Source organism: Cavia porcellus, unplaced genomic scaffold (genome assembly GCF_034190915.1).
Source record: "Cavia porcellus strain 051 isolate PalLab524CR breed Dunkin Hartley unplaced genomic scaffold, mCavPor4.1 scaffold_21, whole genome shotgun sequence".
In the NCBI taxonomy this organism is placed as follows: Eukaryota; Metazoa; Chordata; class Mammalia; order Rodentia; family Caviidae; genus Cavia; species Cavia porcellus.
Window position 1 is genome coordinate 41,575,658 of NW_026947504.1, and position 18,135 is coordinate 41,593,792.

At 35.1% G+C, this 18,135-nt stretch overlaps 1 protein-coding gene across 9 annotated transcripts in view; it reads left to right on the plus strand.

Moving 5' to 3' along the window:
* The first annotated feature begins 260 nt into the window (after positions 1-260).
* Positions 261-18,135, plus strand: part of Nbea (neurobeachin) — a 673,150-nt gene continuing 655,275 nt past the window's right edge. For 8 of the 9 annotated variants that reach the window (XM_063232848.1, XM_063232849.1, XM_063232852.1 and 5 more), the window contains exon 1: positions 261-807. In XM_063232848.1, the coding sequence (XP_063088918.1) occupies positions 505-807 (303 nt within the window). In that variant the 5' untranslated portion in view covers positions 261-504. Of the gene's footprint in view, positions 808-16,185; positions 18,130-18,135 lie in introns of those variants that run through there. The other variant, XM_063232856.1, reaches the window with a different exon arrangement.

Sequence of the window (18,135 nt, forward strand, 5' to 3'; positions counted from 1 at the left end):
AACATGGCGGAGTGAGCGGCGGCGTCGGGGCTTCACAACAACAGTGCTTCCCGTAGCGGCGGCGGCGGCAGCGTCCATAACGTCGGCCACAGCCTGAGCGTCGGCACTGTCCCGCGCCGCGGCCAGCAGCTCGCACCCCAAGCCTTTTCCGAGCGGCAGCAGCAGCATCTCCGCGGGGGGCGGGCCGGGCCGGACGACCGGGAGGGGGAGGGAGCGGAGGCAGCGGTGGCGGCGCAGCTGCTGGGCGGCACGGGCGTTCGCCGGGCAGCGGTTAGCGGCGCCGCTAGCGCGGGGCACAGCTTGCGAATTCCCCGCCGCCTCGGCCGGGAAGGGCGCCGGCGCAGGTCGGGCGGAGGCGCGGGCGGGGAGCGGGCCGGCGCCGCGGCGCTGGTGGATGCTGGGGCTCCGAGGCTCCGGCCGGGGGGCGGGGGCCGAGGCAGGTGTAACGGTTCCCGCTGAGGCGGCGGCGCCACGGCTCTTCCCTTCTCCTCAGGAGAAGGCCCAATGGCGAGCGAGAAGCCGGGCCCGGGCCCGGGGCTCGAGCCTCAGCCCGTGCCTGTGCCCGTGGGGCTCCTCGCCGTCGGGGCCGGAGGCGGAGGCGGCGGGGCCAGCGGCGCGAGCGGCGGAGGCGGCGGGATGGGGGAGCTGAGGGGGGCGTCCGGCTCTGGCTCGGTGGTGCTCCCCGCGGGGATGATTAACCCTTCGGTGCCGATCCGCAACATCCGGATGAAATTCGCAGTGTTGATTGGACTCATACAGGTCGGAGAGGTCAGCAACAGGGACATCGTGGAGACGGTGCTCAACCTGGTAAGCGAAAAGGGGTGCACTTGCTCTGCCTCCCCAGCCCCTATATCCCTGTCCCCGCTCCTCACACGCGGCGCGCGTCCGGGGAGCACAGCCCATTGGGCCGGGGTTGCCCAGCGGGTGACCTGCCCGCGCCTGCCCAAGCCACGCGACACCTCCCTCGTCTCCTCTGGTCCCCTCTTGCCGCCTGAGCGCAGTGCCCAACTTAACACGGCTTCTTATCACTTCTCGTGACTATGAGTTAATTGGTCCTGCCAGGAAGGTTTTGGGTCCACTCTAGAGTTTAAAAGAGACCTCGCGTTCTCAGGAGGTTTTCTCCCACACTCCTAATTGTCCGTGCACGATGTCGCTCTCCGATGATGACAGTCGTGCCCCTGGAGCCTAAATTCCCTCGTGCTCCTGAAATGTGAGAAGCGCATTAGCTCAGTTTAGGCAGCTGGGGTGTGATGTTTTCGAGGGAGGAGGAAATTGATGCAGTTTTGCATCTGTCTCTATATTCTGAGGCTGTGATGGAGAGGGTTGTGCCAGTATCCACCCCCACCCTCATCTTTTAGGCAGCCTTCCCTCCTTTGTAATACTGCCCTGAATATGCTTATGTCTTAGTCATTTTTGAGTATGTGCATACTAAGTGTTAAAATAAGAGGGCATCAAATCATACAGGTTGGTTTCTATGGTTGCCTTTCTGGAGTGTGGATAAAGACTACTTTAGGAAGGATGTTAAACGCAGCCAAAGGTTTTAGTTTCTTTCATGATAAAGAGTTACTGCAGAACTGTGTATGACTTAATGGTTTGCACTATCTACAGAGAAGCTTAAAAGCATTCAAGATGACAGGAAGAAAGGGGGAAGAAATAAGGGGAGAAGAATCATAAATAGAGCATAATTAAGAATGGTTCATTTTTAGTGCTATGTAAATGCATTTTTTCCTCCTCGCAGCAAAGCAGCAAAGCTTTTTAAACCGTTTCCTCTGCAATATCTAGGGTTTGACATACTGTACGGTTGGGATTTGGAAGGTGAGGTGTAAATCAGGAGCAATCAGTTGACTATTGTATTTGGTGTGGAGTTACAGGAATATAAAAATATGCTTGCCAGGAGGCTTTAGAACACCTATGCAGCCAGATTTTTCTATTTTTATTTGATCTGTTGGAAAACTGAAAGAGCTGCAGTGGTGCCCAGAGATCGGGCTTCCATAATGTCTATAGTTTATAAACTTCTCAAATTCACAGAAGTTTGTTTTTTTTTTTTCTTTTTTGTGTGTTTCATCAAAGATTATCTGTCTTTTATGTTTGTTGGTGTTTAAATACAAAACACCTTTCTACTTTTGTTACCCTTCAAATAAATCACCATAAAAAAGTCAGTGTAAGTTTGAGAGAATGTCACTCCCTTACACAATTATTTTCAGAACATAAATAGAGGCACAGGTTTTCTAGGGAGTTTTAGTTTTAACTAGCTGAAAATAGGAAGTCAGAGCTAGTCCTTTTTTCTTTTTAAAGAAGGGAGATGAAATCTCCAAAATTAAGTTAGTATGGTGGCTGGTGCTGTACTTCTGTGTATTTAAAGGAACATCTTTTGTTTCCCCAGTTTTTGTCTAATCAGTACCATTTTTTATTTTAGATGATGTGATAATAGTATTTGTATACTTACCTAGTGCATTTTAACCTGATAGAGGCAGTCCGGCTTTCAAAAGCTGGAAACTGATTGGAGTGTGTAATCAGTTTGCACTCTGCAGTGTATGCTGGGTGAGTTCCTAACAGATGGGGTTCTTTGGATATAGATTATGAATGGAAATAAAATATCTCTCTTCAGGTAAAAGCATATTTAACATTTCAGTGCAATGAATTTGTACCGTGAAGTATGCAAGCATCATTTTAGGTACTATCTTAACTAGTAATCTTGAAATTCTTGAAAATATGGTACTACTGAAATAATACATCCGACAATCCACTTAAGACCTTGTACTTGCATTAATTTTTGGAATAAAAAGCTAGGTTTAAAATTTCTGTGGAAATATTCTATCAAGTTTTAAATGGAAATGTTTCGAGACAAAACAAGAAAATGTTTACATTAAATTATTAACTATAATGATTGTAGAATAAAAGTTAGTCATTTGAAGTATAGCATTTGTTGATTATAGGTTTAGGGCTTTATTCTTCCAAAATACTCATGATTAAAATGTCATGTGAAAATTTAAGCTGCTTCTCAAAAATGTGTTGGGAATACCAGCCATTACAAAAAGTACAAAACCTAATTCTATTTATTTACTAACAGAATTAATAAGATTTGTTTAGGACCCTAATTGACTTTGTTACAGGTTGGAAGCTTCTAATATTATTTGTGAAATGAGGGTTTTTTTCAGTCTTAATTTAAAGTTTTACATAAAATATAAGGTGGAAATCATGAATTCTGTTACAGTAACTTTTATGACAGAAAAGAAAGGAACCAGTGAAACTTGAAAATGACTTTTTTCCTTTCAACAGTTCCTTTGTTTGTAATCTTTATCAAAATGTGTTTTTCTGTTCATTTTTTCTTCCTATATATTATAACATTTATACTGATAATTTTTTATTATTGTTTTTCACTTGCCTTGCCTCCCAAATTAAAAGTTTTGCAGACCAAAGATTAAGCATGCAGTAAAATACAGGATTTCTCTAATATAACTGTGGCTTTTGTTGGCCAAAGGTAGAGATCCATTTCTGCTACTCAAGTGGATTGTGGGAGTTTGGTAAAGAATCACCAATATGCTAAGAAATAAAATGATTGACTTCATTTGAGATACATGCATTTTGTATAATGATATTATAGTTGACTGATAACAATCAAATGTTGGGGAGAGTTTCAGAATAATGAGTAAATTAATTTTAAAAATACCAGTTTAAATTAATTTTAAAAAGTACCAGAGAGTATGTTTTCAAGAAATTTACATTGTAGCTCTGTTGTTAAGCTACTCATCAAGCTTTGACTTTGGGAGGAATTATTTAATGTAGTATTATAAGTAAGTTAATTATATTAAAGAGATTTTGTTGATTGACTTTCTATTGTAAAGCAGACACCTTACTTAATCTATTGCTTCCTTTGTAAATATACTTTACACGTGTTTATGCGTGATTTCTCCTACCTTGAGGGAGATGCTATATAAATGTCATGTGTTATCTTTGTTCGTAACATAATAGTTTCTTTTTATCACAGATTTTAATGTAAACATAAATTCCTAGAAAAGATAAAATAGAAGCCTAATATTTTCTTAGTGAAAATTCATAACAGGGCTTTTTGAATCGCTGTCTTACCTTGTAGAACAATAAATACAATTACAGATTTTAATTATGTACTTGTAGATTTTTTTCATGAATTACTGAATTCATGAATTTGTAGTTTTTTTCATGAATTATTGTGAGATCTATTATTATCTCTTTAGTTATAGAAAACAGTATTCTAGTTTGTTAATTATGGTATATTGAAAATATAAAAAAGATACTTTGAGGGAATAGAATGGTGTGAACCAAGTTATTCACCTTTTGATGTGTTGATCATAACATTTTTCTCAAAAGGGAAATTTTAAGTTGTATTTTGTACTTGAATGTGACAGTGACTCTTCTTCCTTAGAATCTTTTCATCTGATGGTTGGTAATCAGAATAATTTTTATTTTAGTAATGTTTTGAGTGTCTCAAAAAGGTATGTTTTACATTTGAATTAAATTTATTTAAAAAAAAACGAAGTTTTAAAATACATTCAATTTACTTACCATCTTAGGTAGATTCATGGCATTCCTTAATACTAATTAACTCATGCTTTTTTATATTAAGAGGATTGTTTACATTTGAATTTATGTTGACACATAAACCTTTTCATACTTGTGTATTTTATTCTTGGTATTGAGTATTGAAAATTAATTTGTATATTCTAGAAATTTCAGTGTCTTAAGGATTTCTAATATTTTGTACAGAAATATTAATTTAGTAACTAATGTAATAAATGTTCCATAGCCTATGATCAAGCTCTATTAATTTTACTGATTGATTGATTGATTAATTGATTGATTTTAAGATATTTGAGACAGGATCTTGCTGTGTAGCCCAAACTGGCTTCTAACTCACAGCAGTTGTCCTGCCTCAGCCATCCAAATGTTGGGATTACAGGCATGTACCATCATGCCTGGCTAGTTATATTAATTTGAAATAAATGTTTTTTATATTGTAAGTCAATTTTTGGCTCATCAACCGTAGTATTATTTTTATTTATGTGTGTTTTCCCTCTTTAGAGTGTGAAGTCCATGAGGTAGGAGCTGATTCTTTTTAATGTATGTATTCATTTATTTTAATTTCTGGGTTTTGGGTGAATTACGTACACTTTAAATATGCAGAAACCATTGTTAGGCAGTAATATTCAGGACCTGTTTTTGAAATTATGTTTAAGGTTGTGGTCCAGATCCTGGATACTAAATTAGACTAATGTAAATTTAATATATTGCTTATTCCTAAAAGTAGAAATGTGTGTAAAATACATTATATATACACATATGTATATGTATGTGTGTATTACTACATATGTAAATGTTATTTTTAACTGATACCTGGGGATAAATGAGAATTTAATAAAAACTTTCATTAAAGCCAAATGGATAATAAATATAAGCATATAACAGATATCATGTATTAATAAAGAAAACATACAATGCATTGACTATAAGTTTAAAATAATTGTTGGAACTTGTCACTACCAAGAACAGTAGGTAGCTCTTTGGTCAGGTTAGCACACATTTCCCTTTTTGAAGTGATGCCTCAGTTTTTCTTTGATGACCTACTCATCCCCCATACTCAATTTAGCTGCTATATGTGGTTGTTTCCCAGTGTCTGCTTGCCTTCAGGGCTGGCCAGAATCAGTGATCGTTCAGGGAATGAACATTTACCCTAAGGAGTCACAGAATCAGTTTCAAGACTTGTGCTGGAACTCCTGTTGAAGAGTCTGTGACTGTAGTGCCTGACTTTCAATTTGACCAAGGGTGAAGCTAAGAGAGAGCAATGGTTTCTTAATTCTATTGGAGTTCCTAGAGTGTGTAACCATAGTGAATGTCTTCTAATCATTAAATGTTCACTTTTAAAATACAACATTATTATTGTTACGTTTCAGATCAGTTGAAGTTAGTTGGATTTTGTTACTTGTAAATGGAAAGACTCCACCTAAAGTAGAATTAGTTTCTGGAAGGTACACATTGTGAAAACGAACCTTTACATTTGAATGGAATACCTGGCAGTGAGTACTTTGCCGTCCCCTAGCAGTTCTTTTTCAGGAATTACAGAATAAGCATTTAAATTATTACTTGTGGTAATTGTGTCTGTGAAATTACCAATGCTGGAATTTTAGAGATGATGGAATCTTTTGGTCACTCCTTGGGGCTTTTGATAATGTCTTATAGGAGCAATTAACTTTGGTCCAAGCTAACATGCTTGAAAGCAGAGAGAAAGAAAATTTAGTCTTTTTAAGTAAGAGTGTCTCCCTCTGCCTGTGGCTGCCATCTAAGAGAATCAGAATGTTAAGATCTTTGCAGATTGGGAAGCCTATTTTTTTCTTTTTTATTCCTTGTTAAAGTTAGAAAGAGGAAAGACAGGTTTAAATTAGGCAAAGTTCTGCTTTACACGCTTATCTCAAGAACCTCATGCAGTTTATGCGTAGCCTACAGTCTAGGTAACAATCCATTTATAAAGTGCTTTAGAATTGGACGCAGCCAGGAAACAAGGTATAGAAGAGCTGTGCCTCCTTACTCAGTTTATTGTTTTAGGTTGCTTAAAGGAAGGTCAAGAGGGTTAAGGGAATGAAGAGTCCTGGGAAGACCTATTTTGACTGATACTTAAAAGTTGAAACTTAAATGGGCATATTGTATCATGGCAAGATACACAGTTTTGGTGCTAATTCAACCTGTTGACTGAAGTAGATGATTAACAGCTTGTTAAGGTTTTAGAAAAGCTTTACTTTGAGAGAAACCTCAAACCTGGTAATCAAAAGCCTGTGTTCTTTTATATCCAAGGCAGTTCTGAGACTTCACTAAGAGGAAGTGAGTTGCTAAAGCAATATAACTTCTCAGAGGGAAATGTCTTGTGCCATAGAAGATAGTGGACAAGTGAAGTCTTCTGATACAGTAGGAAAGAACACTTTAAAAATTAACTGACCAAGGAACTTCCATTTGATTGGACAGGAATTCTTGCTGCTCTGAGGATGTACTGGGGGTACAGTGGATTGAAATAAAATAACAGACTAAATTTCAATTAGTGACCATTGTTTGGGTTACCTTCTGTACTCTTCTGACTCAATAATTATGTGTGTTCTTTTTGGTTATATGTTAAGTATAAAAGGGATAGTTAGATTCATTGTGTATGATACATTGTCATATCAGGTATAACTAGAAAGAATGGACATTTGTATCTGACCAAGAATAGTACAAAATACATCATTTTCAGGCTTGTAGCTAGATGCAGCCTCTCTACATTGTGTTCATTGTCCCCCCCCCCCATGTGGCTAAGATGGTAACATTCTTCAACATGGTTATTAAAAAGTTGTTTATGTGTAAAGAAATATGTGTATGTGGTGAATGGCAGCTAAGGGCTAGATGATATAGATTCTGGTTGATTGGCTGCTTGCTATCAGTTGTTTTTGCAGTTAATAGTTACAGGTTTTCTGATTCTTATTTAGGGAGTCATTCCTACTGTAGTCCTCATTTTTTACTTAGGGGTTTCCCTGGATTCTCTGATTTCTTGGATCAAATACAAAAACTGACACTTGGCTCATCAGTGACAGATATTGGTAATAAAATCTAGCTGCACTTTCTGGACAGCTCAGAAACTATTTTTATGTTGCTACAGAACGAAAAAGGTGATTTCAACTGAGATTGCTATCAATATTAGATTGAAGTCTAGAGTTGACCGGCAATTTGCCACAATAAAGACAGCATCTGCTTGAGACTGGGTTTACTAGAGAGAAGTATGTAGAGACAAGAGATGTATGGCTAATGCCACCTTTGGGACCCCTCAAATCAGTTATATCCTCAGACATTCAGTGGATTTCCTATACATTTCCTGTTTTGCCTAAGATTCTTATTTCTATCCATTTCACCTTAAAGATCATTAATATTCTAAATTAAAATAACTCTTAGGAATTAAGTGTTACTGAGCAAGTGATAAATACTAACTTGTCAAAGGACTTGATACAGTACAAGAAAAAAGAAATATACATGGTTAATTACCACATATTCGCCATCACTAACAAGACATAAGGTAATAGCGTGATGAAGTAAGTAAAAAGAAATGATTTGTTTTGTAGAGAATGCTAAAATAATCTTAAATCCTGTTGTTAGGTAAATTATTACAGCTATTCTCAGAGATATTTTAGCAATGTGTATCAAGAACTGTAAAGAGACTTCTGTCACTAATCTGTAGTTCTCTAAGCTAGAAAAAAATTGCTCGTGGACCAGTATGAGAGTTAAATTACTTTTATGATATAAAATAATTAACAACCTAAGTGTTCAACAGTAGAAAAAAGTTAAATAATCTATATTGCATGCAGCAATTAAGATTTTTACTATCTTCAGTTTGCTTATGTTTAAAAGGGGATAGGTATGTCATAAGATAAAATACATTAATATCTATAATACTTGGTACATAGCTAGCTTTATGACTTATGATTGTGATTTTTATCTATGTCTTAGTCTTGTGGATTGTCTGATCATAGTAACAAATGATAATGTAACTGAAACTTAGCTGTCCTATTTTAGATGGGGGTGAGTATCTTACTTACTGGTCATATTTTGCCAGTAAAGTATGAAAGATTCTGAATCCTGAGTCTTTAATAGTGCTTGGGACTGTTTTTACTAATTTTCTATTTTGAGGAGGATGGAATAGACATGAGATAACATAAGTTTCTCTGTTCCTCTGAAACTCACTACATCGTTTCTTTCCTTACATGACTGAATCTCATGTATCGATCTAATAGGACATGAATGGTGATCCTAGACAAATGATACCTCCCTCTGGGAGAATTTGTTTAAATATTTAGAGTACTACTTGGGTTACAAACCTATGGCGCAGTTTAGAGGATTGAAGATCAGTTTGTTTCAGAAACTAATATTACCTTATATTTTAATGACTATTAAACATTTTCAGTGCACCTTTGAATTGAACTGCATAATTCTCAGAATATCTTCCTGGCTCCCCACCCCTTTTAAGTAGAAACCAGTATTTTTGTACAGGTAAATTCAGAAACTCTGACTTGCAGGAATTGCGAAGATGTTAAAATTATCTGTGTACTGAGTAGCAGAGCTGGAACTCAGATGTTCATGTTCAAAAGCCTGGCTCTTTATTATTATTAAATAAACTGTAGTACTTGGAAATTATTCCAAAGGCAGCATTGTGTGAGGAAATGACATTGGAAGGTGGAGCACCAGCCAGCCTCAGTGAGTTGATTCTGTGGTTAGGGGATACTTCTCATAGAGGATTCAAGACAAACTGTTTAAGGAGAATATAAAAGTGAATGCAGGGCAGTTGGATGAATTTGTAAACAAATGTAATCTAGCAAAAACTATATAGTAAGGTAGTTGTTTTTGAGTTTTGAGGAAAAAATTGGATGTATAGTATTATATAGGTATCTGGCTTTGAATTTTTACCTTTTTCCTGGATAAAATATAAATAGTTTTGAAGCATTTGGACCTAGGATAACAGTATGCATTACTACATGGAAAATGGTTTGATGATTTTCTTATGTATTATGTATTATAAATAATTATATGAGCAACCACATGTACCATATTTGCTTGAATAAAAGGGATGAGTTATAGGAGGAATTACATGAGGGCCAGGGTAGTGTGATTTCCAGTTTTGTGAATACTGCTCAGTTTACTGAAGTAGAGCAAATATTAATAGAAAATTTTATGAAAGCATAAATGTTTAGATATATCTCCCCTTAGCAAATACATTCATCTACTGAGAGAAGTAACCTGCAGTTATTTAAAGATACATACACATTTCTTCTGTTATTTACAACTTTTTCACATTTTTGAAGGGAATTAAGGTTCATAAATTAGACTTGGATTCATACATTATGTTTTTAATATTCTTTATTAACCCATTTATTTATTCCAATATAATGAGTAAAGTATGGTTGTGGTTTCAGGGATTGTCCGAGGTTGCAAAACTGCTTAATTGTAGAGAGGACACTTAAAACTGAATCTCCTATTTTCAAGTTTGTTACTATTTAAAATATACTATTACTTTTGCTAATGTGTTTTAGCAAGCTATACATATTTAATCCTTATTGTTGGGCACTGTGCGAAACATATAACATGAATTTAGTCATCTTGATCTAGAATGTAAAATCTTCAGTGAAAAACAAAAAGCCTTTGTCTTTCCATGTAAGGTGAGGACTACTACCTAAAAGAAGTGTTTTCACCTTTAAATATATAAACATTTTTTCTAAAATGTCAGAATTATTTCACTTACTTTTCACTAATTTTCTAGAACTTGATACCCTTTCACAATCCTTCAAATTAAGTACATTTTAAAATCTTAGGATATAGGAGTTAATATAAGAATGTCTGTTATGTTACATTGGATATAGGAGTTAATATAAGATTGTCTGTTATGTTACATTGAGTGTTACGTAAAATAATTTTAAGCCAGGTGTGGTGGCACAGACCTGTAATCCCAGCACTTAAGAGGCGGGGGCAGGATTGCTGTGATTGATAGCCTGAGCTGTGAGTTCAAGACCAGCCTGAAGTGTATAGCGAAACCCTGTCTCAAAAAAAAAAAAAAAAAATTACATTTTTCAGTTGTCATTTTCCTTCACTTTGTATTTACAAAAATTACTACTACTGTGTTAAGACTTAGCCCTTACCCTCTGTTTGACACCTTCCCTGATATTATTCTATATTTTTCCCATCCTGTGCTGTTGCGTAACATTATGTATATATCTCAGATTGTGTACCATCTGTCTTAATTATTTGTCACATTTAATAATTGGTCACATTTCCCTAAAGATTTTGAATGTTACTCATCTTACTGGCTTGAGTAGTTAACATAGTTTCTGGCATTTTATGGTACCTCATAAACTTTTTTCCCTAAGGTTTGTATTTATTTATTTATTTAGTTTTTTGGTATTGGGGATTGAACTCACAGCCTCACCCTTGTGGGACAGGCAGTTAATACTGCTGAGCTAAACCTGTGGCCTCTTTTTTTTTTGGTTTGGTTTGGTTTTGATTTTTTTGACTATTTATATTTTATCCAGTAAAAAGGTAAAAATTCAAAGCCAGATTTACCATTGACACCTTTGATTGTTGTGATCATGTGGTGCTTTGGTACGTATTTTTTCTTTATTTTTGAGTGGAAGGGTAAAATGTCTAGGTGTATACATGCGTGGTTCACGTTTAAAAGTTTTCTGAATATTTGAGAATAAAGATTCATAGTGTCTGCAGACCTCAGGAACAGTATATCATTTGTATAAGTGAGGAAATTGAGAGCCCAGCATTAAGATCCTACAATTTTTTGCAGACTAGAAATTGGCACCTAGAAGTTCCCTGATCTGACTCAGTACAGCATCTTTTCATTCTTACCTTGGTGACTGTAGTTCTACTTTGATTCAGCTTATTTAGGTTTCTGTTTTATAACGTGAATGTAGAAGCAGGTTGTTTTTTTGAGCAGTATCAGAATGAAGTGTTGATTTAAATAATTTACTGTACTATATAACGTAACCTAGTATTCTTTTGCCAGAGTCAAGATACTGACTGGCTGTATTAAAAGAATTTCATAATCTCTGTTTTCTAATAACTCAGAGTTCAGCACAGGGAATAGAAAAATAAACAGATAATTTATAGTGATATGAGGTAATATTGTGGAAATACAAACAACATGCCATGGAGAAATTAATGCTGTGGAGATTGTTGCTTGTAGGAGTCTGGGAAGGCTTTGTTGGGTAGTGTCTTTGTTACTTTTCTCATTCCTGAGACCAAAGGCCCAACACCTATAAGTTAAGAGAGGAAAGGTTTATTTGGCTCACATTTTGCAGAGCTTTCAGTGCATAGTTGGATGGCTCCAAGGCAAGTTGGCATGGCAGAGTATTGCAGAGGAGAAACAGTTAATGACAGGCAGAAGACACAAAAGCAAGCAAGGGAACTAACAAGTGACTTGGAAAGCTTCTTTTTGCCCCTTTATGTACTGTCTAGACTACCAGGATTCTAATCCAGTCAGTGGACTGATTTAGTAATAACACACGTTAGACTCAGCCACTTCTGAAAAAAATCACGTCTATGACCACATGTGGCTTTGAGGGGACATTTAAATATAAGCCATAATAGGTAGTGACTTGTGAACGGGATTTTGAAGAACAAGTAATTGTTTCCTTGGTTAAAAAGGGCAGTAATACAAGGCTTTCACTACATGGGGTCACTTGGGTAAGGGCACAAAATCATGAGTCATTTCATGGTTATTTCCTTTATTGCTAACTATAAACTATTATAAGTGATATCAACTTTATTTCTTCTTCCAGAAATGATATTTTAATTTGTAAATGGTATTTATTGACGTTAATTGACTGGTTTTAATTTTTGTTTTTTAACTTTTGTTGCTTTAGTCTTTTCAAGTTTGCTTAGGGGAGATAGAAAAATCTATATACTCTCAGTACAGGCTATCTCATTTTTAGTCACTGAGATTTCTGAACTATTGACTCAAATCAGCAGGAGATTTGATAAAAATATGCTGAATGTTTAAATTAAAAAGTAATTTGTTAGTAAAAGATACATTGCCATTAATCCCCCCTCCCCCAAAGTTAAACAGACTTATCCCATTATTCTTAGCACTTTCTGAAATAATTCTGGAATATTTGTTTCTCATGGACATTCTGACTTTGCAGAAATTTCTACATGTTACATGGTGCCTTATCTGATGAATGAGGTGGAACTTCGTAAAATTCCACATTCTGTCCTAACTCTCTATATTCTAAATACCATTTTCCTTTCTCTGTCTATATTACAAACCCTAAAGCAATTAGATCGGCATGACAGTCCTTTCAAATGGACTCAGCAGGACAAGTCAGAATTAAGTGAAATAAATCAGACATACATGTTCAAATACTGTGTGGTGTGAGAAACTAAAGCTGCAAATAAGGACCAAAATTTATAATACATACTGGGAAAAGGGAAGAAAATGTTAAAGTGGGAAGCGGAACAAAGGAGGGGAAAAGGGGGAGAAAAGAAGGGACAACAAGAAATGAAAGGAAAAATAGAAACAAAGCTTTTGTAAATAAAAAAGAAGATGGATTGAAGCAAGGGGAGGGAAATGGGATAAAAACAAGCAGCAGCAAGGTATATCATTACACATACAAATTCCCTATGATGAATGTTACCAAAATGTCGTATTAATAGTTTTTGTATTATTACATATTGAAATAGTAGTATTTTGCATGTATTATCTCGAGTTATTTTACGTGTTACTTTTTCTTTAATGTGTTATTAAAATTTTAAATATGTCTCACATTATATTTCCTTTAATAAATAATATTAGTCCATAGCTAAGTTCAGTTATGAGGACTTGTAATAGAGGCTTCATGAGATAAATCCATATTCATGACAAATTTATCATATATGTAGTCAGTTACTGCTTATCTTTGGAGCAGAAAAAGATTTATTCTTGTAATGAAATTAGAGATTACGCCTCAATAAGCACGAATGGCAGGTTCAGATTTTTAAACTGGGCTTGGGGGAACTGACAATGGGGACAGTCTCTTGTACCCAGGAAATTCATGTACTGGTGATAGGTTTAGTACATAGTCAGCACTTGAAGAACACTAATATTTTTCTCAAGTTGGTCAAGATTTGAAGAGATGATCATGATAAGGGTGTGACAGTGTCAGTAAAATTGTAATTAAAATGCACAGTTGTAAGTTTGGGGCTTGGAAAGATTGGAATTGTTTTTATTATTGTTTACCTATTTGTTGCATTTAAGAGTAGGGTGAGAATTTTCAGAATTTGTGATAAGAAAGAGAAGGAATGAAAGTGAGGATGTTGGGAATTATTTCTAATTTGGTAGCATAAAGTTATTTGTAGGAATTGTAAAAGTTTTATCAAAATAGAGTAAATGGTTTGCTAAAACCTGGAAGAAAATTCCAGTTGGTTTGACTCTATGTGGCAAGATAACTTGGTTTTTAGCTTTTCTGTGTAAGGAACTCTAACCCCTCATCATCTCTTTTCTGCAGGCCTGCCACCTGCCTGCCTGCTTGTCGGCCTGCCCTCCTTCCTTCCCTCCCTTTCTCTTTCCTCTATTCTCCATTCCCACCTCTACCTCCCCTCTTCTTTCTGTCCTGTTTCCTTTTTTTCTTTTAAGGGAGTGTTGCTGTGTTGACTTGCCTGGTCTTCAAATCTTGAAATCAGTGATCTCTTGCCTCAGCTTCCAGTGATGTTTCCTTTCTTCAAACATAGATTTTCATTTACTTACTTTATAACATTGAAAGTATATTACAAAATATGTTAGAAGCCAGGTCAAATAGTACTATATATATCAGGCGACTTAGTGATTCATTTTTAGTGTGTCTTTGCATTTTAAATTATTTGCAGTATTTGTTCTGATGAATAAAATGTCCTAATGTCTGATTTCTATGGGTCCCCCTCCCCCAGGTATTCAGCTATTCAAATGCTTATTTCATTGCTGTTGTTATTATAGTTATCCACGTGGCCAATAACAGGCCCTAATAGATGGCTTGTTATTGGCATGTATTGTTTGTACATGCTTGTAAACACTGAGACAGAGTTTAGATTCAAATAGAAATATGACCCAGTTTTTCCTCATTAATACTGTATAGATGTTCACTATACTACTTGGTCACAGTTCAACAAGATTTCCTGAATGATTCTCAAACTGAACTATTATCATTTTGTATTTTTTTGTCTAGGACTTATTATCAAAAGTATTTCTGGGATGAAATACTTTTGACTTATAAGTAAATATGTTGCATTAGAACATCTTACTTAGATTGCTACTTTGGGCATTAGTTATTAAGACGCCATATTTTAAACTCTAAACTAAATATTAGAAATCTGGAATGCAATTGGGAGTACATTGAGTAAATCAACTCCAGTGAAATTTTCTGACTTTTTAATTAAAAAAGATAAATTGATATATACTAGAAATAATGTTCAACCTGGTTACTTGTATGTACTCTGAATGATAAACTAGTATATTTCAGTTAATGCATGACATACTATCATTCAGAATGACAGCTGAACCCAATATCACTGAAAAATTATGCTGCCAAATTCTGAAATAAATTGAAGATGACCTAAGAAAACATGGATTGTAGATATTTACAAGAGACTTGTAATTCTCATAAAAAAGTGGTGTCATAGATCAATATATCAATGCATTTTGTGTTTGAAAGCATTAATATTACATGTAATTTTTACATGTAAAAATTACATGTAATATTAATATTATATGTAAAAAACTGAAGGTGTATTAATGGAAAGATACTTTATAGAAATACAATTTAATAATTAAACTGGTGTATGTTATTAGTTGTTAAAAGGGATGCCATAAAAGTGGTTATTTTTGAAGAAAAGGCAGAAGAGTTACAAAATTTGCGCTTAGTATTATTATTAATATATGGTTAAATGTTAATGTTCAACATATACTGAGTAAGTTATTGTATAATTTTCTACTTTTTTTTTTCAAATATTCAGGGTATATTACTATCTTTAATGCAGATTATTCAATTCTTGTCTATTTTCTTTTGGTTTCCCACTTAAATATCAGCCTGTTGGCTTTGAGTATATATATATTCATTTTCAATGTAACTCCAGTCTAATCTGGACTATCATTTCCCAATTTTATCCACATACTTGTTGACGAGCTTACTGTGTGTGAGGCTGGAGTCTTAGAATACAATGATTAGGACAAAACCTTTTCCCAGAGTTTATAGTACTATAGAATTGACAAATATTGACAAATAAACATGTAAATTCTGTAACAGAAATATGGAAGGCGTCAGAGAAATGCTTCATAAAGGTCATGAATCTTGAGGGGGGTTTTGAAAAATAGCTAGATATATCAAGAACTGGGTAGTCTTGTGTGGCAATCCCTGGCTGCATGTGACTAATGGCATATAATATGCCTTCTGACTTCAAAGAGTATGTATAAAAATGCAAAATACTAAAATTTAATACATGTTAAGATGATATTTTGGATATTGGTTATACTGGATTAAATTAGTTCACTTGTGATCTTTAATATTTTTCCTTTAATATGGCTAACTGAAAAAATTACTATGTGGGTTACATCTGTGATTTAAATTATATTTTTACTGTACAATATTATTCTGAATGGGACTTTTTGAAATTTGTTAGATTTTTAATGTAAATGAAACAATTATTATAGAAATGAATAAATATTCTAGTATGCACTTTTTTCTCTGTGTGCATAGTTGCATATATATATTGTTGTATTACAAATATATAATTTTTGCATTGCTCAAGCTGCTCATACCTTGGGTTATCCTTTTATATGCCAGTAAACCTCATCCTTAGTAATGGCATTGACTTTATAGCATAATTTAAAAACCGCATATCATTGGGGAAAAATTTGTTCTCCCTGCTGTGGTAAAAATTGCCTAAATAATTCATGAAAATCAATACAGCAACAAATTAAAATGTACTTTATTGTCAGCAAGTTGTAACTGTTACTACATAGTTGAAACCATTATTGAAATAAAAGTAGGAGTTTGTTTTAGGATTGGATGGAGGTACCATTTTCAACTTATTTGCATTAATTGCTAGAATGTGTTTCTTAATGGAATAAAAGCTTCTGGTAGCCTATGAAACAATAAGTGATAGTACACTTTTATAGAAATCCATGTATTTCCTGACTTATAAGTAAATATGTTGCATTAGAACATCTTACTTAGATTGCTTCTTTGGGCATTAGTTATTAAGACACCATATTTTAAACAAACCTCTGAACTAAATAGTAGAAATCTGGAATGTAAATATTTGATAAATTTTCAAAGTTCTAAATTTCAGATATGGAAACTCATGTCTAGAGCAGATTCTGTTTTAATCTCGATTATTTAGTTTTTATGTTAACATATTGTAAGACAATTTCTCATCTCTGAAATTGTAGTCTGGAAGTCATATTAGGCAGAGTGTCATATTAGGCAGAGTCTCTTGTGTTTCACTGGTTTATTAGGGTTAGTATAGTAAATATTACAGATTGGGTAACTTAAATACCAGAAGCTTCTTTTCTAACAATTCTGGTAGGTAGAAATCTATCATGGAGATATCTGTGGGGTTGTTTTCCTATAAGCATCTGTCTTTGACTTGCAGATGACTATATTCTTCCTTTGTCTTCACATAGTTCTTCCTCAGGTCTGTGTCCTAGTATCTTATAAGAACATTAGTTACACTGGATTAGGGCCTACTAATATGTTCTCATTCTACCTTAATTATCATTTAAAGTTTCTGTCTCCAAATACAGTTCATATTCTGATGTGTTGTGATTATAACTTAATAGGAATTTAGGGAGATGTACTTCAGTCCATACCAACTGGCCTTAACAAAAGTGAAGAAAAAATAAAGAGTGATGGTGATAGAAATATAAGATCTTTCATTAGGAAAGTGTAAAATTTCCTTTAAGTACAATGCTGTTTTCCATGTTGTAAACACATTATTTTCTTATTTTGTATTATTTTGTCCTTTTCCCTGCTTCTACTTTTTCTTTTTTCTCCCTCATGTTTTTATTCTTAATATGCCTTCATTTGCTTATCAAAAAGCTTTACTCATCACAATATGCCCAGTTTTGATTCTTCTGTTAATTACATCTTTTCAATGTCTGTTGCAATACCTGTAGAAAACGAAGGTCTTCACTTTTCTTTAATAATAACAGTAATAATGAACCTCTGTTAAAGTTGTATTAAATAACATGTATTATGCTGAATGCTTTACTTGAATTGACTCTCACAACAAGAATGAGTTGAATTTGATAGTGTTTTGTAGGTGAGGAAATTAAGACTAAAAGAAAATGAAATAATTTTTCCAGGATTTTATAGCTAGTCATTATTGTTAGGCTTTAAACTGAATGTATAACTACTTTCCAGTCACTGGGACACAAAAGTCGATACAACGTAAAGGAGGAGAGAATTAATTTGTTCATGGTTTCAGTCCATGATTGGCTAGCTACAAGGCAAGTATGTCATGGCAGAAGGGAATGGCAGAGGAAGCTGCTTATACCATTGGCAGCCACACCTGCAAGCAAAATCATCTGAACATCTACTCCATCTTGAAATTATAAGAACCAAATTTAGTAGCATGGTATGT